The following is a 25596-nucleotide window of genomic DNA, read 5'->3' as shown; positions in this document are numbered from 1 at the left end:
GACAATAGGGAATAAACCAAAGGAAAAAAGAAAGAAAAAAAGAACTGCAAAATGAATTCTTATAAACTTGAAAACCAGTCTGTATCCCTCATGAAAGAAAAGTCTTTAATGCTACATGTATTGTGATCACATAAAATGTGATTTAGAGAATTTAGAATGAATTGATGTATTCAGGAATTGAATCATTAGCATGGGCTTTCCATTAATTCCATCTGCTTTTATGGCCTTTAAGCATTTTTATACTTCAAGTGGTATAGATATTGTTCATTTCTTATTAGATTTTTTTTGTCAGTCCTGGGCTTGGGCCCAGGGTATGAGCATTGTCCTTGGGTTTTCTCAAGGCTAGAGCTCTACCACTTGAGCCATAGCACCATTTCTGGTTTTTTTTCTATGTATGTGGTACCGAAGAATCGAACCCAGGTCTGCATGCATACTAGGCAAGCCCTCTATCACTGGGCCAAATTCCCAGCCTCTCATTTATTATTAGATATTTTAAAATAAATTTAATTTGTCTACTGTGATACATTGCACATTTAGTGTAATGTGTGAGCTTTCATTACTATATTAAAAAAAAACAACAAGGTAACCTGAGAGTCAAAAGGACTGATTTTGGTTCACAGTTTTGGAGGTGTCAGTCCAAGGTTAGTTCGCCCCGTGGTCATTTGGCCCTATTGATTTGGGCCTGTGAGAAGGCAATATACCATAGTTGAGTGCATGGTGGAGAGATAGGGAGAAAGAAAGGGAGGGGTCTTGGATCCTAATATACTCATCCAGGGAATGTCCTTATGATTGCATATCCTTTCACTAGGATCTGCCTGGTATGGTTCTACTACTTCCAAACAACATTACAGGCTGGGCACCCAGCCTTAACACATGCATCTTCAGGTAATATTCAATATCAGTCTGTAACAATATTCTAGCAGGTTCTTTTTACACAGAGTATATTAATTCCTGACATTATCCTTGCACTTTTACTGGTTCTTAGTATTTTTCACTTAAAAAATTTCTCATACATATATAATACCATCTGCACATGCAGATAATTTTACCTTTAAGCTTCTAAAAACTTTTCTCAGCTTGCATTTTATTTTTTCCTTTTTTGTAATCTTAAGTAATAGAAAAATATCTTATCTGGTTTGTCTTAATGGAAGTCTATCCAATACCTTAACACTAAGAACATCTTCACATTTATCTGAACAAAATGTCTATTAATTTCTGTTTTCATTAGATATTTAAAATATTAAATGAAATTAAATTGTTAAAAATAATTATTAGGAATTGAATTTTGTCAGATGTAATTTGATGCAAATATGTATTCTGGATCCCAAGTCTCCTTTCATTCCTTCAAATGTACACTTTATTTCTTAAACCTTGAATCTTCTTTCTTCTACTAACTAATTTATTCTGGTCACAAACATAATCATGCCTTTATAAGAATATTTCCTTTAATTCTCTTCCTTCTTTTACTGAAATTTGTATATGTGTTTTACATTTGTATTTTTTGCTTCTTGTTTACATTCAAAGAACGGTGCTCACTTTTGTCATTATCTGTAAGTAGCTGTAAAAGTGGTTTCAATTCAACAAGTCAGTTTATGAGTACAATGCATCTTGATCAATGTCATCTCTTCCATTGTTCTCCCCCCACCATCTTGTCTGGCTACACTCATATCTTTAAGTTATGTGGTTCCATTTGCACATATGTTTGTTAACCATATGACAGCCCCCTCTCTTCATGCCTCTGCTCCTCTGTCTTCACTTTTAAGAAAGTTAAATGCTTCCTACCCTCTCTTTATAGCTAGTACCAGGAATCCCCAGCAGATTTAAAGGGAAATATCTGTAAAAATCTGGCCTTTCTATACATGTTACAATCTGCTGTATGGACTTTTCTAGGCTGAGCAAGTTCCTTGATTCCTGGCCTTTGATTTTAGACATGTTACCACCAGGTGGCAGTAACAGAAGTCATCTGATCTGATAGTGAGGATGTTCAGGCCTTTCAGTTTTCTTCTTCCTCTTCCCCTTCCCCTTCTTCCTCCTCCTCCTGCTATTTGAAGGTGGTGGAGATGTGTTACAGTGGGAATTTTTAGGTATTGAAGAGCTTGCTCTTTTTAGTTTTTCTTTAAAAATTTTAACTTTTTATTGTAAAGGTGATATGCCAGAGGGGTTGTAGTTATGGAAGTCTGGTAATGAGAACATTTCTTTTTGATCAGTGTCACCCCTTCCTTCTCCTACTTTTTTTTTTTTTTGCCAGTTCTGGGGCTTGAACTCAGAGCCTGAGCACTGTCCTTGGGTTTTCCTCAAGGCTAGAGCTCTACCATTTGAGCCACAACACCATTTCTGGCTTTTTTCTATGTATGTGGTACTGAGGAATTGAAGCCCAGTCTTTGTGCATTCTAGGCAAGCTCTCTACCACTGGGCTAAACTCCCTGCCCACCTCTTCCCTTTTTTTCTCCCAGTTTTTTTTTCTCCCAGCCCCCTCACAAAATGAATAGTTCATTTTCAACAAAGTGCCTAGAAAGTATTACTGCCGAATTAGTCTATCCTTGGTCCCAACCATTTCTGTGTTTTCCGTAAACCTCCCCACATCAGATGAACTTACAAAAAAGACAAAGGTACAGAAATAAATATAGTGACAAAATGGAAAAAAAAACCCAAAATTCACAAAAAGTAAAATAAAAATCCTCGTTTCCATTTTTTGAGTTTGTTTTGATAAGTATCATTTTATGTATTTTTTTTTTTTGCCAGTCCTGGGGCTTAAACTCAGGGCCTGGGCTTTTTTTTTTTTTTCAAGTACTCTAACACTTGAGCCACAGTGCCACTTCCAGCTTTTTCTATTTATGTGATACTGAAGACTCGAACTCAGGGCTTCATGCATGCTAAGCAAGTGCTCTATCACGAGGCCACATTTCCAGCCTGATAAGCATCATTTTATATGATCTTGTACCTAGCTATTGAGCCTTTGTGATCTTTTCCCAAGAATATCCTCCTTTGGTCTCACTGCATGAATGTTTAGAGTCCAGTTTAATTGATCATGTCCAAGTGTAATGTTTTGGTTTTTACTGTCCATTGTGTTTACTTTTAGATTTATAGGCACATCCTAATGACTACAAATGAGGGAAACCATGTAACCTATATTTATTTAGGTCTGGCTTGTTAAAGGGCTTGCTCTTAAAAGGGGATCATCAGACCCTAGTTTTCTCTTGTCTCTCTTTGATACAGAGATGAATGAGTTTCTTTTGCCACCCTCTCCTACCGTGTTTCCACCTGAAAAAGCAACTGAACTGTGAGCCAAAAATATACATTTTCTCTTTCTAAGGGCGATTATCTTGTATATTAAATACTAACCAAAAGCTGATTAAATCACTCCCCCAGTCATTTGTGTTGTCTTTGATCCTATTTTGTGCTATCTTTTGTATTTCATGATTTTTGAATGTTTTGAATACTATTTCTTGAACTCTTTATTTTATTTTGGTTATTTTTGAAACAGGTGTCAAACTTAGGGCTTTGTGTTTGCGAGACAAACATTCTACCTCTGAGGTATATTCCTAACCCTTCTCCTGGGCTCTTTACTTCCAGAGCAAACCTATTTAATTGATATTACGTATTCTGACAATACTTACCATCCATAATAGTTATGCGTAGATTGTTCCTGAAAGCTTTCACACCTTCAGTATTAGTATTTGTTGCCACATTACTGACTGACATTATGAGAATTATGGAGCCTTTTTAAGCAATGTGACTACTTACAGCTTGCTGTAAGCATTGTGTGTATGTGTGTGTGTGTGTGTGTGTGTGTGTGTGTGTGTGTGTGTGTGTGTGTGTAGGATCATTGGGCTAAGGTTTTTGTGTTTAGAAAGACTTCTTGGGCTGGGTTGGAGGTGTGACTTAGCAGTAGAGTGCCTGTCTAAAAAGTATGAGACCCTGAATTTAAACCTTAGTACCACCACAGAAAGAAAAATAAAGACTTGCATACCTAGGATTGTCAGTAGACTATAAAGTAAATACTTAATGTATGAGTCTTTTTTCAGTATTTTTTACAATTGTAATTAATAAAGGAGATACAGTTATATTCACCAGATAGAAGGTGCATTACTTCATACACATTGATACCTCTTCTCATATTTTTGTTCCCATTTCCCTCCCCCAATGTATGAGTCTTTTATCCATGTGGAAAATAAGTTTTCTTTTTCTTTCTTTCTTTTTTTAAACCAGATCTTGCCTCAGGTTTATTGGTAGAAATGACACTAGCCACTGGCCCCCTGAAGATGGTGTCCAGGGAGCCACAGCAGTCCATTCCTCACTGGCAGACAGAGGTCTTTATTGTGAGGCCTTCGCAAGGCCCTTGGCACCCTTAGGGGATGCAGCCTGTGAACCCTTAGAAGCTGGGCCTGAGAACTCTTAGAAGCTGTGGCCTGAGAACCCTTAGAAGCTGAGGCCTGAGCACTCTTAGGTGCTGTGGCCTGAGCCTGAGCTGGAGTGGCAGCTGGAGCCTAGGCCGTGGCTTGCCCCTTGGCCTTGGCATTGGCCCTAGCCTTAGCCTTAGCCAGGGCCTGGGCCCTAACCTTGGGCCCAGGGAGCCGGCTACCCTTGGCAATGTAGGCACGGATGTGCTTGCCCCGCTTGGGGTGGGCAATGTAGACGAGTCGTTGGAGCTTGCGCATGGCCTGCCCGGGAGCTTGCATTTGTTGCTCCCTACTCTGGGCCTCACCAGGGTCTTGGCCGCCATGGCCCTTGCGCTCAGAGCCTTGGCGTTGTTGGCCTGCATCTTCTTAATGCCCTTCTTGTTGCGCTTCTTAGCAAAACGTATGTTCCTCAGGAACTTGGGGCCCACCCCTTCAGAGACTCATATTTTTGTGATCTGGGTTTCTTGATGCCATTTCTGTGCTATTTCCTGGACTGGTTGTGCGTAGTGTGGTTCTTGGACTTGGCCATGTCTGAACCACTAACCCTCAGGAGCAGATCAGAAAATAAGTTTTCTATACTCTGGATTACCAGCTCATTTATTCAGGATGACTATAGATTTAATTAGTGCTAATGATTTCATTTTATTACTGATCTATCCACCTATCTGTCCCATCTGTCTATCTATCTGTCTGTCTGTCTGTCTGTCTGTCTGTCTGTCTGTCTGTCTATCTATCTATCTGTCTGTCTATGACATTGGGAATTAAACATAGGATATCGTGCATGCTAGACAAGTGCTGTAATATTAAAGTTATAGCCCACCCCTTTGTTTTTGAGACAGGGTCTTGTTACCTTGTTACCTTTTTCTGCCTTCCTTTTGACACCATCATGCTTGGCTACTTGTTTTACTTTAAGATAGTTGAGATAATCAATTTTGAAAGTCCTAATTCGCATGTGACAGTAATTATTGGCTTTCTGCCTTCATGTTGGGCAATTAATTTCTCACCAGAGGCAAGAGACACAGATGGATGTTTTGTAGATATGATGGGATGTGAAAGCAGAAAACAGTATAAAAAATGCTGGCAACACAGTAAAGTATCAGTTGTGATCCTATGACTGACTGGAAGCATTCTTACACTGCCACTGCTCAGCCTCATGACAGAATCCTACTGCATATGACTAACCAGGGAAAAGATCAAAATTCCAGAATTAAGAAACAAGTTCCTCCAAAGTTGTATCTTTCCACATCACTGTAAAGCCAAAAAGTTGTAAGTCAAACCACTGTAAGTTGAGGGTTATCTGCAACAAATAAGTATGTATTATAAATCCATGACACTAAATTTCCATGGTGATGATATTGAAAAATTGGATATGTCTCCAAGTAAAGATGAAAACAAATAAAGTTATGGCCACTTATTGGTTATGAAAGCAAAGATAAGCCATATGTTTTAAGCTATGGTCATTTTAAACATCAAATTATAAAACAAATCTTACAAAATAGTCCAGGAAGTAGTCCTTGTATTATTTAAGGAATCTCAACAGATGAGCAATTTGTGCATGTATCTATTCTTGTGCATCTTGTTGTCACATGAAAGGCTAGCCTCTGTTGCAGCAGTGATGGTCTGAAATATAAATACAAAGCTGGCTGCCAGTGACTCATGCCTTTAATCCTAGCTATTCAGGTGGCTGTGAACTAAGGATCATGACTTAAAGCCAGCCCAGGCAGGCAAGTCCATGAGACATTTAGTTGCAATTTAATTACCAAAAAGCTAGAAGTGGAGCCGTGGTTCAAGTGGTAGAGTGCCATACTTGAGCAGTAAAGCTCAAGGATGGAACTTGGTCCCTGAGTTCAAGATCTAATACCAACACAAAAAAATATACAAACACACACACACACGTACACAACTGTATGATGTGTTACATGTCAAGTATCAATGATGTAATGATGTCCTTTATTAGATTTGGGGGATAGTTTTGAAAATGTACTAAATAATTTTAAGAAGCTTCCCAGTAATTTTGACTTCATACATTTTCAAATATCTATGTTGTAAGCAAACATGTTTTCAGTTGTTTTGTTTTATTGACACTGGGGCGTGAATATTTGTTTTCATCTCTTAAAAAGTAACTCTAAGACAGGGGCCAGGAGTTTGGCCTAGTGATAGAGTGCTTGCCTAGCATGCACGAAAACCCAGGTTCGATTCTTCGGTACCACATACATAGAAAAAAGCTGAAAGTGGTGCTGAGGCTCAAGTGGTAGAGAGCTAAGCCTTGAGAAAGTCCAAGGACAGTGCTCAGGCCCTGATCCCAAGCCCAGGACTAGCAAAAAAAAAAAGTAACTCTAAGACAAATCAACCACATACATCTCCATCATCTTTCCAAGGATACTATTCTCTGGAACAATAATAATATCTGAAGTCTGCTCAGTTGATACATTTATTTTTTTTTGTTGCCTCAATACAACAGCAAAAGGAGACTAGAAGGGGAAAACAAATATAAATACAACACAAATAAATACTGTGTGGAGTCGAGTGAAGGTCTGTTTTAGCTATAACAAGAGGGTGGTGGAGGAGGTTTGTGACCAACCTTAAGAGTGTGAACGCCCTCCTTCCCACTCTGTCTCACTTCCTCAGCTCTCCATCTGTCTAGCTTCTGTTGTAATCAGTGATGGTTCTTCACTATAAAACACAGAAACTGACTCTGGTGAACTTTGATGGGAAAATAATTCATTGGAAAGATAAGAGGCAATTCATGGAATTCTAAGAAGCCCGGGACACCTGATTCAGAAAATAATTAGGATCCCAGGGAAGCTAGGGGGTCAGAATTGCAACTAAGATTAAAAGTAAGCAATGAAAAAAAAAGTGAGCAATGTAATGCATTGAATTAAAGATGTGCTGGCTACTGGCCATTGCCATTGGTTCCATGTGATTCTGCTCATTTTTCAAGGTTATCATGTTTGTCTTTTCAGTTATGGACTAAAAGTTATCCTTGCTTGCTCAGAACTATTGTCCTGACTTAGATCAATATCTGTCACAGACATTGAGTGCTTCTCTGTGCCTTCACTACAGGATAATTCAGACACTTCCTCTGGCTTACTAGCTGTGCCAACTAGTTACCAAGTTGAAAGTTCTCAACTAAGATTCAAACAAGGACAAATCCTCTTGACAGAGCAGTAAGTGCTAATGCTGGGAAGCCAAATCTTAATTACATCTTCTTATCCTTCAAGTCTCTGAATTCTACTTCCTAAGAGACATTCTTCCTGACACTTGAAATCTCAGTTTAGTTTGCCTCCACTGACTATTTCCATAAAGCCCTGTACTTTTCTCTGAAGCATGTGTCATATTTAAAATTCATGGTTAGAAATAATTCTAGGACCTCTTCATAAGTAAGCGTTTGTCATGGGGTTTAAAGACATAAAGTGTAAATTTCAGGTTCATACATGTGTGAGTACTGGCTTGGTCAGGAATTCTCAAGGATTTTCTTCATGAATTTATGAGGGAAATGAAGAGGAGACGTGATCTCTATTCTCACCTCCATCCACCTGTGTTCTAGGTTTCATCTCTTTTTTAAATTTAATTTTATTTTTGGGGTGGTATACAGAGGGGTTACAGCTACATTCATCAGGTAGTGAATACATTACTTCTTGGACATTGTTACCCCTTCCCATGATTTTTCTCCCACTTCCCCCCTCCCCTCCCACTCAACTTGTTTTTCCCTTACCTTCCCATTTTCAAATATACAAATAAACATATATACAATATACCAAGTACCAAAGTCAGATACAGTAACAACATGAAGTAAATCTTAAGGGGAAAAGAAGAAAAAAGAAATAGCTTCACACAATACATTAAGAACAACAATCACAAAGATAAATCTCTTGTTTCCATATCTTGGAGTTCATTTCACTTAATAGGCTTCATCTCATGCCCCTCACATGTGAAAACCTAGATTCAAGGCCTCCAAGGGCAAGCAGACATCTCCTAGTCAGTACTTGCTGTAGTCTTCACTTACTTCACTTAGATTTCAACTTGTTTTTCTCCTTCCTGTACCCTCTTAACAATTTCCATTACACTCCTTTTATAAAGTATATGATGCAATAAGAATTGGCCTTTACCTTTTTGGTGGTAGTAGGCTTTGAGCTCAGTATCTCATACTTGCTAGGTAGATGCTCAACCATTTGAGTTATGTACCAGTCCTTTTTGTTATGGTTATTTTTAGAATATAGTCTCTATTTTTTACTTTTTATTTTTGCTCAGGATGTAGTGGAAAACCATCCTCCTACTTACACTTCCTGGGTATCTGGGATGAGTAGCACATACTACTACATCAATTTTTTGGTGGAAGCTGACCTTGAACATTAATCCACCCAATCACCATCCTGAGTAGCTAGGATTATAGGCATAAGCCACTACTTTCAGCTACTTTAATATTTGTTATCTGCATTTTCTTTTTTTAATGGATTTAAAATTTTATTACCTTTGGTTAAGTACAAAGGACTGAAATTGCTGAATTGTATGACTTTAATTTTTTAAGAAATGGCTAAAGTATATTCCAATTATAATTTTCTATATTAATAAATCTAGTCACAAAATTAAAGAAATCAATAAAGCTTAATTTATATTTATAATTTTAACAGTATAACCTATAATTTTTTATGCCAATCCTTGGGCTTCAACTCCCTGAGCATCATCCTTGGGATTTCTCAAGGCTAGAGCTCTACCACTTGAGACACAGCACCACTTCTGGTTTTTTCTATATATGTGGTACCAAGGAATGGAACCTGGGTCTTCATGCATGCTAGGCAAGCACTCTACGACTAGGCCAAACTCCTGTCTCAGGAGATATTTTACACATACACATGTAAACAAAATCCTCTTCCCTCAATTTCTCTTTTTTTTTTTTTTGTGGGTCATGGGGCTTGAACTCTGGGCCTGGGCGCTGTCCCTGAGCTCTTCAGCTCAAGGCTACCATCCTACCCTCAAGCCAAGCCCCACTTCCCATTTTCTAGGGGTTAATTGGAGATGAGTCTCAGGTCCTTTTGTGCCCAGGTATGGCTTTGAACCTTGATCCTCAGATCTCAGCCTTCTGAGTAGCTAGGATTACAGGCAAGAGCCACCTTGCCTGGCTTCATCCCTCAATTTCTGAGACTCATTTTCTCTGACTGTACTGCCCCCTTTGAGTTAATCTAGTACCACATATAGATCTTTTCTCTTCCAGTGTTTGCTGACTGGTGAGACCAAAGCCTTGAGAAAGCCCAAGGACAGTGCTCAGACCCCAGGACTGGCCAAAAAAAAAAAATCTGAGCTGTATTCACTCTAGGAACTGTGCTCCTCTCCAAAGAAATAATTATTGTCTTCCTGTGATTCAATTATGTTTTAACCCCCAGTTGTCTTACTTTTCCTTTTATTAATAGAGGCATCTTGCAGTTATGCAAAGAGTTTAATACACATATTGGAATATTTTAGCATCAAGATTGCCATCATCTCCATCACTCCCATCTCATCAATATCATTATATCATTGGTAGTATTATGGTTGTTACCCATCATTAGTAATTCATCACTATGCATTATCAACTAGTGAAGAAATATTTATTTTAGAGCTTTGAAAGGAATTCGGACATTTCTAACATAGGTAGGACATATCAGAAGTCCAGGCTTCAGTCCCTAATTGTCTGAGCTTCATTATCTGGTTGGTGCTTTGGCTTTTATCTCCATTCTAGTGCAGAAATCTACTCCAAGTGCATAATGCCAAGGAAGTGTTGACTCTTAAGGGAAGCCAGTTATAGCCAGTGAGCCAGCTGTCAATCCTACCAGGCTCTGAGCTTCCTGATTGAAAGGAGGGATAGTGCCAGTGAAACTCCAGGAAATGCACCCACTAATCTAGCTCAATTCATTCTGGACCCATTCACCCTCGGAAGAGCTGCAGCAGCAGATGAAAGGGCTCCTGGTAGAGAGTGACTCACTCAAATAACAGAAGCCATGAAACTATGCTGTCAATCTGGGCAGAGAACCAGATGGAGTAATCGACATTTTTTTTGAGGTGTAGAACAGAGAACAGAGTGCCTAATGGTCTTGAGTAATGAAAATGAGAGACTGAAGAAAGAGTTTGGGAAGCAAAAGGTGATTGATGAGTCGAAGTTTCTCAAGACAGAAAGAAGCAGAGCAGGAAGTGGAACAGTTGAAGACCCACTGGATGCTTTCAGCATGTAAGGGGCAAATCTGCTGTGCATTGTCCCTAAATCACAGCTCAAACTTAACTCTAGGCCATTTGTTGAAATTAAGATTGCAGGAAAAACATAGAGCTATCACTGTCTTCCTCCTCCTCCTCCTCCTCCTCCTCTTCCTCCTCCTCCTCTTCCTCCTCTCTTCCTCCTCCTCCTCCCCTCCTCCTCCTCTTCCTTTTCTCCTCCTCCTCCTCCTCTTCTTCCTCTTCCCCTTCCCCTTCTCCTCCTCCTCCTCCTCCACCTCCTCCTCTTCCTCCTCTTCTTTCTTTCCCCTTCTCCTTCTCCTTCTCCTTCTCCTTCTCCTTCCTCTTCCTCTCCCTCTCCCTCTCCTTCTCCCTCTCCCTCTCCCTCTCCCCCTCCCCCTCCCCCTCCTCCTCCTCCTCCTCCTCCTTCTCCTTCTCCTTCTTCTTTCATTTTGTGGGTCATGGGGCTTGAACTCAGCCTGGGTGATATCTCTGAGCTCTTCAGATCAAGGCTACCCTTGAGGTAAGCTCCACTTCCCATTTTCTAGAGGTTAATTGGAGATAAGAGTCTCAGGTCATTTTTGTGCCCAGACTGGCTTTGAACCTTGATCCTCTGATCTCAGCCTCTTGAGTAGCTAGGATTACACCACGCCCGACAATCACTGTGTTCTTGCACCCCCTGAATGACAGTATAGAATGGCAGAAGCCATTCTATATGAGGAGTATAGGAAGGTGGATTTACAGCAATTCTTTATTCCTATGCACTTATTCATAAGAAAAATTTGTACATAAGAGCTTCTGCTTCAACACTATATTAAACATGGATATGCATATTTAAACATTTAATATGGATATGCTGTTAACAAAGTGATTTTAATTATTGTGTTTATTTGGACACATTTGTAGATTCACCTGGAGATCTGCTGTTTTCATGGTTTCATCTCTCATAGCAATTATGCAGTATTAACCCCGAGTACCAACATTAATACAATCCATTGATTTCATTCCAGTTTACTTCTTTCTATCTTGGTGTATATTTTTTCATGTAATTTGATCAACTGAATAGATTCATGTACTAATCATTTACCAACGCTTTAAGTAAAAACACATCCTTTCATTTTCTGTTTTTTTTCAAAAGTGATTTAATTTCTTGTTATTCTTTAAAAGGGACCCATTTTTAGTGTGATTATAAGTTTACCAGTATAAATATTTTTATATGGTTCAATGACTGCTGTTATTACACTTTTGCCCATCAAGTTTTGCTACATTTGGCCCTTATACTTCTCTTTGGCTTATTGTTACATACTTTTTGACCTGCTGCTAGTTGTTTCTAGTGCTTGTTATCTTTATGATAAGATGTTCTCTGCTCAAACCTTTTATTTGTCATTAGGAATAACTATTACTTTTTAGCTTATTTCTGTGGCTTCCTGCCTGTTTTCTCTACCTCTACATGCTTTTCAGCTGGAGTTTTGGAATACATGATGAGTTTTATACAGCAAAGAACTCTATCAGTATGTCCTATAGAAAGATAAATATGCAATGCGAGAAGAGATGTAATTTAAAGAGAGAATATTCTATATCTAAACAGCATATATAATAGACCCCAAAAAACCACATGAAAGAATATCAGAATCAATGGAATAAAATGGACAAGACACATAAAATACCCCATTTATACAACAGAAAGTCTAGTGAGTCACCAATGCACATGAAGAGGTTCTCAAACCAATTACCAAAGATAGATGTGAAAATTAAAACAGTGGTATATCTTCTTACAGCTATACAGTGAAAAAAACTAAATTCTAGATGGTGACATGTTTCAGTTAGGAAGTGGGAATTTTGGTACTGAATGTGCACTGTGGCTGTTCTGGAAAGCAGAAGGCATTACTTAGATGAGATTAGGGAAATAAGCAATTCTGGTTTGGGATGTCTGTCTCCCTGTCTATCAATTATCTATCCCTAAGCATTGCCTCTAAAGCCCATGAAAGTACATTTATAAAGATATCCATTATGCCATTACTTTTGGTGTTGGAATAATCAGATTCAAGATAGGTGCCTCTGATAGGAACATTTAGGAAAGGAAACAGATCAACTCTGGTGGAGACTACTGCTGTTAGGATTAGTGACTGGCAATGTAGCTGTAATGCTTAGTGAGAGAAGCAAGAATATAGAATAAGATATATAATGCATTATTATTTATGTGGATAAAATTATATCAATTAGGGGCCGGGAGTTTGGCCTAGTGGTTAAAGTGCTTGCCTAGCATACATGAAGACCCGGGTTCAATTCCTCGGTACCACATACATAGAAAAAAGCCGGAAGTGGTACTGAGGCTCAAGTGGTAGAGCTCTAGCCTTGAGAAAGTCCAAGGACAGTGCTCAGGCCCTGAGCTCAAGCCCAGGACTGGCAAAAAAAAATTATATCAATTAACTTTCTCCCTTAGACTACAACCTCCACAGAATTCATATTAAGTGGTTTGATATAATTTGCTAGAAAATAGCATGCATGGAAGTTGGGATTGGGGAGAATCAAGACAAATCAAATTTTAGTGATAAAACTATATAAAACATTAAAATAATACAAATCACTTAATATCTACTTCCATATTACAGTTAACTGAAAATCAGTAACAGAGAGGTATTTGGGAAAAAATCAACATACTTAGGGATTTAACAACACATTTCTTCTAAGGAATATATGAGTAAGAAAGATCTTGACAATTGTTTGAAAAGCTTGAACTAAATAAAAATGTAATAAAACTCATCAAAATTGTGGTACATATTGAAAATGGTGCCTAGAAGTAAATGTATATCATTAAATATGTTAGAAAAAGAAAGATCTAAAAATTATTATCCAACTTTCTAGGTTGGAAAATAAGAAATATTGAAGGGATGGTTGGGTTGGGAGAGATGGAGGAAATTATGAAAGGTGTAACATTGATCAACTTCCTTGTGTAACAACTTAAAGATAATAACATTTAAAAGAAGAAAAAGGGCAGAACAATAACAAATTAAAACAAAGCATAAATAAAGGAATAATACATTTGGCAAATACTATTTGTACCTAATATAAGAAAAGAATCAAAGAAAGTCAAGTTCTAGAGAAGACCACCAGTGCTGATAGAACCTTTAAAAACCAAAGATCAAAAAGGAGGTGGCAATAGCAAATCATGGTTGGGAGAGAGCAAAGAGTACATATTGGGGAATTAAAGAACAGAGAATTACAGAACAAAGGACAGCAAAAATGAGTTGCTTCAAACAAGTGTTTTCAAAGAGATTAACTGAGACTTAACTGACCGTTTTCCTGGACCACCCACAAATAGGAAAAGGACAATGACCAGTGGAGGTGTCTGAAAAGGCCTGGGTAACATCCAGAGGCAGGTATTATTAGCTGTGTAACTGCTGGCAGATTGCTTAACTTCCTCAGTGTTATCATCTGATAATAATATAAAAAATGAAAGTATTCATGAGGAATCTATATAGCTTTAGTCAATTTATCAAATATGCATAGTATAGAAGAAGTTTCACAAATGTCAAAAAAGGAGAACATGGGCCGGGAGTTTGTCCTAGTGGTAGAGTGCTTGCTTAGCATGCACGAAGACCCGGGTTCGATTCCTCAGTACCACATATATAGAAAAACCTGAAAGTGATGCTGTGTCTCAAGTGGTAGAGTGCTAGCCTTGAGGAATGCTCAAGGACAGTGTTTAGGCCCTGAGTTCAATTCCCGGGACTGGAAAAAAAAAAGAAATGTACTCAATACCTTACATATGTAATTGATACATCTCCCTGACAACGAAATTAGATTTAAAATAATAATAAAGCAAATAAATTTTTTGAATTGCAATAATTCTGCAGTGGAGTCTGAAAATTCAATTGCTAAGGAGTTTCTAAATGATACTCATCGTAGGCTTCTCTCATTTTTTTCCTAGTCTTGAGTGGAGGCAACATTCCTCATGGTGGCAGAGTTGACAGAGACAACTGGTTATATCTAACATGGATTACAACTGGGGATTGCTCACCTCTTTCCACTACGAATTCAAAACTGTAAGTAGATCATTTTCACAAACTACATCTCTTTTGGCTTAAGACAAGTAGCTATTTCTGCTTCCTCTGAAACTGATTGATGCTGCTATTATACTCAGATTTGTTATATATGACAAAATCCTTCATAGTCTAAACATGTATCCTGTATATCATTATAAACAAGCAGGGAAATATTGGATGAAAGATACACTTATTGACTGTGATTGGCAGAAGATTGGTGATTAGGCAGGACAAGAGGTTTTGCAGCACTGTGTAGGTCGCATTAGGTGTTCAATGTGATGGTGCAATTTTCTTAAATCATCTAGAAGATGTTGTGAATAAAGAAGAAGAGATTTGGGCAGACGAAAAAAGGAGATTTCAGAAACTATTAGGAGGCATTTGAAATTGGGAGAGAATAATTAGGGCCATCTTAACATACTCTTCACTGGAAATGTCCACACGTAGAAAAGGAAACAATTTGTGAATACTCTGAGTACAGAATTGAGAACCACTAACTCTGACATTTCACCCAGCATTTATGTACCATCTGTACATCTTGAGGAAGCCAAATCTCCATGTCTGTAAGGTAGCACCACAATTGTGCATGTGCCTATAATATCCTCTATAATTACAGCCAATACACTACTGATTGAGAAAGACTGGTATTTGCATTAAATTAGATTTCTCCACAGTGTTTTGTGTAAGGCAACCTTAACCTCCTTGTTCCTCAGGCTGTAGATGAGGGGGTTCAGCATGGGGATCACTGTGGTGTAGAACACAGAGGCCACGTTCTCCTGAGCCAGGGAACTGGCAGTGGAGGGCTTTAGGTACATGAATGCAGTGGAGCCATAGAACATCCCCACAGCTACAAAGTGGGAACTGCAGGTGCTGAAGGCTTTGGCCCTGCCTTCAGTGGAGCTGATGTGGAGGATGCTGGACAGGATGAAGGCATAGGAAACAAGAACTATTAAACCTGTTACTATAATGTTGAATCCAGCTATAAAGAAGACAACAATCTCCACATCATAGGTGCTAGAACAGGAGAGCTTCATGAGAGGGAGGATGTCACAGAAGTAGTGGCTGATGAAGACCTCACAGTAGTGCAGGTTTAACATGAGGCCAATTTCTATTGTTGACCCAATGAGTCCCATGGTGTAAACCAGAGCCACCAACAGGCAGCAGAGAGTATGAGACATGATGATGTTGTAAAGCAAGGGGTGGCAGATGGCCACATAGCGGTCATAGGCCATTACTGTGAGCATGTAACACTCAGCAATGACAAAAACAAGGAAGAAGTAGAGCTGAGACATGCACCCCACATAGGAGATGACATTCCTGTTGCTTACAAAGTTGACCAACATTTTAGGGGTGATGACAGAGGAGTAGCAGAGATCCACAAAGGACAAGTTACTGAGGAAGAAGTACATAGGGGTGTGAAGCTGCCGGCTGAGGCCAATCAGGGTGATCATGCCCACGTTCCCCACCACGGTGATCACGTAGATCCCCAGGAAGAGGAGGAAGAGAGGGGCCTGGAGCTCTGGCCGGTGGGTTAATCCCCCCAGAATGAACTCAGCCGCTGCTGAGCGATTCTCTGTAGCCATTGTCTTTGGGCAGGAAGCCTGTGGTGCTGGGAGAGAGGAGAGGTAGTGAGAAGGTGCCCTTCCTCTGAGTCCTTGGGCCTCTGACCTCTCCTGAGACAGCCTGGCGGGCTGCAGGCCTGATGCCTCTTACTCTACTCCTGTTGCTTGCTGAGAGCAGGAGCCATGATGAGTGAAAGATTCTAAGGGTGAGAGGAAAGAGGGAAACCTTGGGTCACTTATGTGTTTTCCAATGTCTTAGATACCTGGCTCTCAATGTATCTTCAGTGGCCCAGCAGCTTCACCTTCCTGTTGACCTTGCTGGAATGCCAGTTCCTAGGTAACGTTAGGATAGATATAGCAATATATTCATTTTTAATGTAAAGTTTGCTAACCTCATACTTATAGTTGATAAATATTGTTTCATATTTTATAGTTAGAGATAAAATCTTTTTCACAAATATAATTTCTCTTTCATCTATACAATTCGTAATGGTCTATGATATGGAACACAAATTTGGAAATTAATTGTCAGCATGATATTTTCACAAGCTCTCTCACTTGAGAGGTAAATTTTTTTTGGTCTGTCTTGGAGACTGAATGCTGGGCCTGAGTGTTGTCCCTGAGCTCTTCATCTCAAGGCTACTGCCCTACCCCTTCAACCACAGTGCTGCTTTCTAGAGGTCAATTTTTATATTTAGCAATATCAATTTCAAGGCAGTTGTTAAAATGATGCAGAAAAGTATATTTGGCAGTCATTTTTTTTCCCCTCGGTTGGTTGTGGGGCTTGAACTCTGGGCTTGGGGGTTGTCCCTCAGCTCTTCAGATCAAGGCTACGGTTCTAACATTTGAAGCACATTACCAGTTTCAGTTTTCTGGTGGTTAATTGGAGAAAAGAGTCTCAGGGACTTTCATACTGGGCTGGCTTTGAACCGAGATCCTTAGATCTCAGTCTTCTGAGACTGACATATCTATATATCTATATATCTCTCTCTATATAAACACACACACACACACACACACACATACACACACACACACACACACACACACACAGAGAAATGTGAGTTGTTGTCAAATGTCTGGGATTGTTCTTAGGTATACCCTGGATGTGTTCTTTTTTGTTTTTTGTCAATCATGAGTCTTGAACTGTGGGTCTGGGCACTTTCCCTGAGCTCTTCAGCTCAAGGGTAGTGCTCTACGACGTGAGAGCCAGTGCCACTTCCAGTTTTCTGGTGATTGTTTGAAGATAAGAGTCTTCTGGGGGCTGGGAGTTTGGCCTAGTGGTAGAGTGCTTGCCTAACATGCACGAAGACCCAGGTTTGATTCTTCTGCCCCACATACATTGAAAAAAGCTGCAAGTGGTGGTGTGGCTCAAGGGTAGAGCACTGGCCTTGAGAAAAGTCCAAGGACAAGCCCTACAGCTGGCAAAAAATAGAGTCTCCTGGACTTCTGTACCTGGGCTGGCTTTGAAATGCAATCCACAGATGTCAGCCTTCTAAGTAGCTAGGATTACAGGTGTGAGCCACTGGCGACTGCCTGGATCTTAAGATAGATATTTTCTGCTAGGTTTATTTTTTAACCATTTGAAAATTTAGAAAAATTGATGCTTTATTCACAAACATTGTATTTGATTGGTCTGTGGTTCAATTAGTACACTGGCACTTAGCCTCATCCTCTGTAGATTTGTATTGCATTGATAACTTATGGTTATTAGGATTATTCTCAGATTGTAATTCCAGAGCATGACACGATTTCATTGCTAATTGCAACTTAGTTATATACGTGCACATAGGAAGCACCGGACATTTTTGGTATATAGGACACATATAAATACTTCATCTATGGGATACATTTGTTTTTTATTTTTGTGCCTGACTTTGAGTTTGATCTCCAGGCCTGGGTAGTGTCCCAGCGCTTTTGTGCTAGCATTCTACCATGTGAGTCTCAGGTCCATTTCCAGCTTTTTGCTGGTTAATTGGAGTTTAGAGTGTCATGGCCTTTCGTGCCCATGCTGGTTTTCATCCCCAATCCTTAGATCTTTGTCTCCTGAGAACTATAGGAGTTTTTCTGCTAGGATTACAGGCACGAGCCACTGGCATCAGACAAGTGGGATGTTTGTCTTATGTTAGTAAACAAATTTCAGTATATAAATGATTCCTGATATAATTATAAGCTTTTCTGTATTGGTCTATATTTTTCATGCTCTTTCAGTCCATTTCAGTAACTGTTGAAAATACTGTTTATAGAGAACATGTGGACTTAAATCTAATTTTGATTTCTATTTAACTTGAGAAAATTATATGACAGATACTAAATGACCCACTATTGAGAGGTGGCTTAGAGCCGTCCTTACCTCCACTCTCTCCTGGCAATGAGCTTTTTTTTCTGTCCACATGAAGCCATCTGAATTTGAATATCTGTATTCTAAGAAAGATGTGACTAAAACATGCTTTAAATTTTTGACATGTTAGTATGTACATAGCATACAAGAAAAAGAATATTATATTTATGTATTTTATTACACAGTGTCAAGTAAGCAGAAATAATCAAATTTCAGGAGGCTATCCTATGTCTTCCACTCAGAAAATGGGCAGACACTTTTCTACATTATAGGAATTCTGAATACCAACCTGTATTGGCTCTAAGTAAACTTTACTGCTTGTTATAAACTACGTTTGTATTATTACTTTATGAATATTAACGTATTATTATATCTGAGGATTAAAACAAAATATTACTGAGTTCAGTGCATATATAAACAGCATACAAGCAGAACAGTAAATTACAAACACAAATAAGCCTACAATTATCCTTTCCCCATTTTCTGCTATTTATTGTCTAACACTGATTGTGAACAGCTTTTGGTATTTTCATCTGCTCTAGGTAATCACTTAGGAGCATGTATTGTAACCTGCTTTTTTTTTTTATCAGTGCAGTATTATAATGAAAGTTAAATTCATCAGATTCCTGAAATAATAATAACTGTACTATAACTGTACTAGCTGTAGTTGTCTTATATATGAGTTCTTAAAGTTCCAATTTGGTATAAAATATAAGGACAATAACAATAATTCAAAAGACAATTCTGATTTCAATAAAATAAAACAAGCATTACATTGTATTTTGTATTTGAACTTATTGATGGAGAGATATTTAGCTTTGTAATGGTTAGCGTTTGAAGTATTTGTGTAAATATTATTTATATTCATACAATTGTATGAATTTGTATAGATGATAGCTTAATCTCTACCCTCATAATTATTTACAAATATAGAAAATGCACCTTGAATAACATTTTCATTGATACAAGTGATTTACAAGCAGGGCTTAGAGCTTATTCACCTGAGGAGGTCCAAATGGGAAAACAAATGTGTAGAAGAAGCCTGGATAGACTGAGTTTAACTTTTTATTTCCAGACTCTTGTAATAAGTGAATATGAAAGCATGAATAACATATTTACTGAGAATTTCTATAGGTCTTTAATGTAGAAATACAAGGCCATCAGACACTCAGGGTTGCTTCCCAGAGAATGTAGCACTTAAAGGTGAAAGTCAGTATATGGTCATATATTACCTGCAATATAAACAAGAATTCAAGAATGGAAGATTTATACTATTCCTTTTAGAAAAATTATACAATGAAATACCTGTCCTGAGGAAAAATGAACTTCTTTTGGAAATTTTAATGTATAGGTGTGAATTCAGCAATCAGTAAATTCTAGAAGCGTGTGAATTTATATCTGTTGCCACTGTAGTTAGGGAAGGAGTCAGTCGGAGTTATTGTGTATGGGTAGAGTTTATGTGTGTGCATAGAACATCTCCTGGGGTATAGTCTACTCTGAAGACTCTGCTCCTCTCTAAGGAGCAATTAGATACCCAGTCTTCGAATCAGGATTTTTATCCCAGTTGTGATCATTTCCCTTTTATTTGTATTTATTTCCTTTTATTTGTTTGTGGTAACAAACAATTAGAATCTAATGCAAATGTTGGGATTTTTAGCACCAACAATCCCATCATTATCCACCACCATCATCATTATCAGCATCTTCCACATTCCCACATGCAATATAATTGCTGTCATTACTATCAGCATCATCATTAGTTATCCAATTATGGTTGTCCCTTATTATTTCCCATTAACTAACGCTGGAATGGTTACTTTGAAGGATTTTGAAAATAAATTAAAAGATTTTCAAAACCAAAGGGTATGGTTTTAGTATAGGAAGCCAGAATGTGATAGACACAGGAGCCTCTCCTCTTACTGTGGAATGGCACGGAAAGATGGACTCATAGATTCTCTTCATTCCTGTGTGGTCATTCATTAGGGAAGTTTATTCACCTGGAAGTTTACTTCTGAACCATTTATTTAGTGATTTAATACTAAGGATGTATTTGTGACACAGATTTTTCTTTTCAGTATTTTATGCATTAATTTTTCAAAGCAATCATTTCCACTATGCCATTTTCTAATAGGTATATAAGGTATTTTGTTTTATCCTCTGTAGTATCTACACTTGTCACATCTTTGTCACAGTCTTCTGATTCCTTTCCTATTTCCCAATAGTCCCTCTCATACTTTCATGATTTTTATAAACATTGCACAGATGAGAGAAATTATTTGATATTTATCTCTCTGAATCTGGCTTTGTTCACAAAAGATGACTTCCATTTCCCTCTACTCTCCTGTAAATGACATGATTTTTAATTCTTATCCTTTTTATAATGGGTTTGAACTCAAGGCTTTTTGCCTGATAGGCAGATGCAGGCAGATGCTCTTGCACTTGGGCCATACCCTGAGCCTATTTTACTTTCATTATTTCTCTGGTGGCGTCTTGCTAGGGCATGTCTAGCTAGGACAACCATACTCTTATTTATGCTTTCTGCATGGATAGGATGAAAGTGAACCATCATACTAAAATCTTTATTGGTTATGAGGACATCTTGTGATTTTTTTGCTCAATTGGACTTGAACATTGATCTTCCTGATCTCTGCCTTCTGAGGTGCTATGTTTACAGTAGTGGGCCCCTACACTTGGCTGATTTTGTTCTTCCTAATGGCAGAATAATATTCCATTGTATATATAACTGCTGTTGAAATACTCTATTCATCTGCAGTGAGAATCTAGGCTGCTTCCATGACTTGGTTATTATGAATAATGTTACAGTAAAGATTTTGAAATGAGAGGCTGAGAGTTTGGCATAGTGGTAGAGTGCTGGCCTAGGATGTACAAATATCCTCGTTCCATTCCTCCATACCACACACATAGAAAAAGCTGAAAGTGGTGCTGTGGCTCAAATGGTAGAGCGCTAACCTTGAGAGAGAGCAAAGTCAGTGCTCAGGTCCTGAGTTTGAGCCTCAAGTCTGGCAAAAAGAAATTTAAGATTTTCAAATGAGTATTTAGAGGCAACTATGAATTCATCTGCCTTTTTGAGAAACGAGATCTAATGTTCTATTTATCTGCGGTTTAACCAAATAGTACCATCTTGCAAATGCAATTGTATTGTATCATACTCACAATACTGACCTTGACACATCCCTTTTTTCTTAGTTCCTGTGTCATCTAGTTCCTCAGGTTTACCCTTGTTCATGTATGTGTCTTTTGTTCTGTGCTATCTGATTAAACTGGCTCATGTTTCTACCACTACAGTAAAGGTAAAATGGATCATCTTTTTCTAATATTTAGAATAATGATTTGTTTTCTGTTGTCCTCTTAAGGTGACTTAACTTAGTTTAGTATCATTATAAATTTCTCAACTTAGATATAATTTAGTCAATCCAACACAATGATTATGTTGTTGCCTCAATTTTTCCTCTCTTTGATCCCTGAAATTTTCTTCAGCTTGTCTTAGAATCTTTATTTACTCCGCAATAGTAATCTCTAATGCCTTCCTGATATGACAAGGCATCCCAATTTCTCTCACATTCATTATTTCTCACACAAGCTATTTGTTGTCCATTGTTAGAGAGAAGAAACTCCGTGTCTATGGACTGATTTTCCAGGTGGTATTTTCAAATAGAACTTAAAAGGTAGGACTATATAGTTCTTCAAAAAACTTTTGGTCCTCCTGTTCCAACAAAAATATCTAGTAACTTTACTGGCATATTTTACTGCTCTTTCATGGATAATTTTATTAGCTGTCATGTTTCTTCTCTTATGTAACTTAATATTATACATGAATCTCCTCCTCCTCCTCCTCCTCCTCCTCCTCCTCCTCCTCTTCTTCTTGTCTTCTTCTTCTTCTTCTTCTTCTTCTTCTTCTTCTTCTTCTTCTTCTTCTTCTTCTTCTTCTTCTTCTTCTTCTTCTTCTTGTTCTTGTTCTTCTTCTTCTTCTTGCTCTTCTTCTTGTTCTTCTTGTTCTTCTTCTTCTTCTTCTTCTTCTTCTTCTTCTTCTTCTTCTTCTTCTTCTTCTTCTTCTTCTTCTTCTTCTTCTTCTTGTTCTTCTTCTTCTTGTTCTTCTTCTTCTTCTTCTTCTTCTTCTTCTTCTTCTTCTTCTTCTTCTTCTTCTTCTTCTTCTTCTTCTTCTCCTCCTCCTCCTCCTCCTCCTCCTCCTCCTCCTCCTCCTCCTCTTCTTCTTTCTCTTTCTCCTCCTCCTTGTTTCCTCTTCCTCTTCCTCCTCCTCCTTCTCCTTTTTCTGTCATGGGGCTTAAACTCTGGGCCTGGGCTTTGTCCCTGACCTCTTCAGCTCAAGGCTACCACCCTACCCCTTGAGCCATAGTTCCACTACTGGTTTTCTGGTGATTAATTGAAGATAAGAGTCTCACAGAGTTTTTAGTGTCTGGCCTGGCTTTGAAGCAAGATCCTTAGATCTCACCCTCCTGAGTAGCTAGGATTACATGGCTATATTTTTAATTTTTGTTGTAGTGTTGGTATACAATGTGGTAAGTTACATGAATCATGTAATGAGTAATGGTTACATGATTCATGTAATGAGTAATGAGTACAAATCATTTTGAACCATATCTCCCCTTCCATCACACTCCTTTGTTTATTCACTCAAATTCCTAACCACAAGATAGCCATCTCATTTTTCACATATTGTCTAGAGAATATCACTGTTTTATTTGTTCCTCTTATTCCACCTTTTCTGTACTGTCATATACTGTCTCAGAATATAAACATGACAAAAGCAAAAGCAAACAGCAACAATGGCAACTAAAATGTATCTTGTTTCTTTTTCTTGGAATTTATTTCATAGAATATTATTTTATATGATCTTATGTGCATAGCCATTGAGCCTTTGTCAACAACTGCTATGCCTATCATCCTTTGGCCTCAGTGTGTGAATGTCTAGAATCCTACCCAGTTTATCAAATCACAGGATCTTTGTGTATATACTTTAACCATTCCGTGTGATTACATATAGATTTATAGGTACATTCTAATTATGACAAATGAGAGGATCCAGGTAGTCTATGTTTCATTGGCTCTGACTTACTTTGCTTAATGTAATGTTTTCAAAAGTTTTTCCATTTCCTTATGATGACCCATCAACCCCCCTCTTGGGGATTTATTTAACGTACCACAAACCAGGCCATTCTAAAGCCATCGGCATAAACATGTTCATTGCAGCATTGTTTACCATAGAGAAGAGGTAGAGTCAACCCAGATATTCCTCATTGGTTGAATGGATCAAGAAGATATGCTAGAAACACACAGCAGAATTCTCCTCATCCATAAGAATGATATTGTACAATTCCTACAGATATGGAAGCAATCTATATTTTTTTATCAGGTTTCTGCATTTGTTACTTCCCATGAATTCTCTTCATTAAATCTTTTACTTTCCCTTTTTGTTCTGTTTACTTCTCTTTTTTATTTTTTTAAATATTTTTATTGTATTTAATAAAATGGTTACATGATATTTGCCAGATAGAAGGTGCATTAATTCACATACATTGATACCCTTCCACATGTCTTTGTTCCCATTAACCTCCCCCCACCCCCCTCTTGGTTTTCCCCCCTTCCCTGTCCAATTTCAAGTAACCAAATAGAAATGTATCCAATATATCAGATAACAAAGTGAGATATTGTGACAATATGAGATAACAAAGGAACAACAAAAGAGATGAGAGATAACATAGCACCTTAAGGACAGCAATCATTTCATTATATGGCTTTTGTTTCAATATCCTAGAGGAGCATTCAATTAGCTTCATACTATATGGCCTTATGTATCATTTTTTGCTATATTGCAAATCTTCCTATTAGAGCCCAAGGTTTCTACTGGTTATGAAGAATGAGGGAAACCATTGAGCCTAAGTTCCTTTGAGTCTGGCTTACTTCGCTTAATATGATCTTTTCTAAGTCTTTCCATTTCCTAACAAATGGGGCGATGTCGTTTTTTCTGACAGCAGCATAGAATTCCATTGTGTACAAATACCACATCTTGTGGATCTATTCATCAACTGAGGGCCATCTAGGTTGGTTCCATATCTTTGCTATGGTGAATAATGCTGCAATGAACATGGTTGTGCTAGTGGATTTAGTATGCCCTAGATTCTGGATGATTGGGTAAATGCCAAGTAGTGGAATTGCTGGGTCATAGGGAAGCTCTATGTTTAGCCTTTTGAGGCACTGCCATACTGCTTTCCATAGTGGTTGAACGAGTTTGCACTCCTACCAGCAGTGTAGTAGTGATCCCTCCTGGCCACATCCCCTCCAGCATATGTTGTTATTAGTTTTCCTGATCCTGGCCATTCTAACTGGAGTGAGGTGGAATCTTAGCGTTGTTTTGATTTCATTTCTTTTATGACCAGAGATGTTAAGCATTTCTTCATGCCTGCAGAAAACTAAAGTTGGATCCTTCTTTGTCACCCTGCACTAGAATTAACTCCAAATGGATCAAAGACCTGGAGATAAAAGCTGACACACTGAAAACTTTACAAGAAGGAGTAGGAGATACACTAGGCCCCTTGGCACAAGTCAAAACTTTCTTAATAAACACAAAGAATCACAACAAATCAAAGAAAGGCTGGATAAGTGGGACTGTATTAAACTGCAGAGCTTTTGTATGGCAAAGGACATAGCTAGTAAATTAGTCAGGAAGCCTACAGAGTGGGAGAACATCTTCACCAACTATAGAATGGACAAAGGCCTCATATCAAAAATATATCAACAGCTCAAAAAATTAAATCACTCCGAAACTAATCTCCAAAGTAACAACCATCCCATTAAAAAATGGGCCAAAGACTTATAGAGAGTCTTCTCTGAAGAAGAAACAAAAATGGCCTAGTTTACTTCTCTTAAAGTGATTTCTAACTTCACACTTGCGGAATGCCCTCTGTTATTTCTGTGAAGGATTCCAAACTATGCCTTGCTGCCTGAGACTGGCTGGCTTTCTTCCTTTCCCTTTTTATCTAGTCCTTTTCTTTTTGTCTCTGTCGTTCCAGTTATGTTAAGTTTGGACTTTA

General features: G+C 38.2%; 1 protein-coding gene, 1 long non-coding RNA gene and 1 pseudogene across 3 annotated transcripts in view; 1 reads left to right on the top strand and 2 right to left on the bottom strand.

The window, feature by feature from the left end:
• The window catches only part of LOC150045645 (uncharacterized), a 213704-nt gene that overhangs the window by 5795 nt on the left and 182313 nt on the right, over positions 1-25596 (top strand). For both annotated transcript variants that reach the window (XR_016532830.1, XR_016532829.1), the window contains exon 2: positions 14512-14626. This is a non-coding gene — a long non-coding RNA (uncharacterized LOC150045645). The remainder of the gene's footprint in view (positions 1-14511; positions 14627-25596) is intronic.
• On the bottom strand, positions 4315-4929 carry LOC150045664 (large ribosomal subunit protein eL29 pseudogene; annotated as a pseudogene).
• LOC150045663 (olfactory receptor 8A1-like) lies at positions 15277-16209 on the bottom strand. Its single transcript, XM_090319626.1, has one exon. It carries the CDS (start codon positions 16204-16206, stop codon positions 15277-15279), a length of 930 nt encoding a protein of 309 aa, XP_090175752.1. The 5' UTR covers positions 16207-16209.

This window comes from Megascapheus bottae, chromosome 27 (assembly GCF_031878675.1).
Source record: "Megascapheus bottae isolate mThoBot1 chromosome 27, mThoBot2.hap1, whole genome shotgun sequence".
NCBI lineage: Eukaryota > Metazoa > Chordata > Mammalia > Rodentia > Geomyidae > Megascapheus > Megascapheus bottae.
The sequence above is the reverse complement of the archived record's forward strand: the minus strand, read 5'-3'. Positions and strand labels throughout refer to the sequence as shown.

What these genes read in the sequence shown, in the direction of transcription:
- LOC150045663 (XM_090319626.1), bottom strand. Translation starts at nt 16,206, where the DNA reads ATGGCTACAGAGAATCGCTCAGCAGCGGCTGAGTTCATTCTGGGGGGA.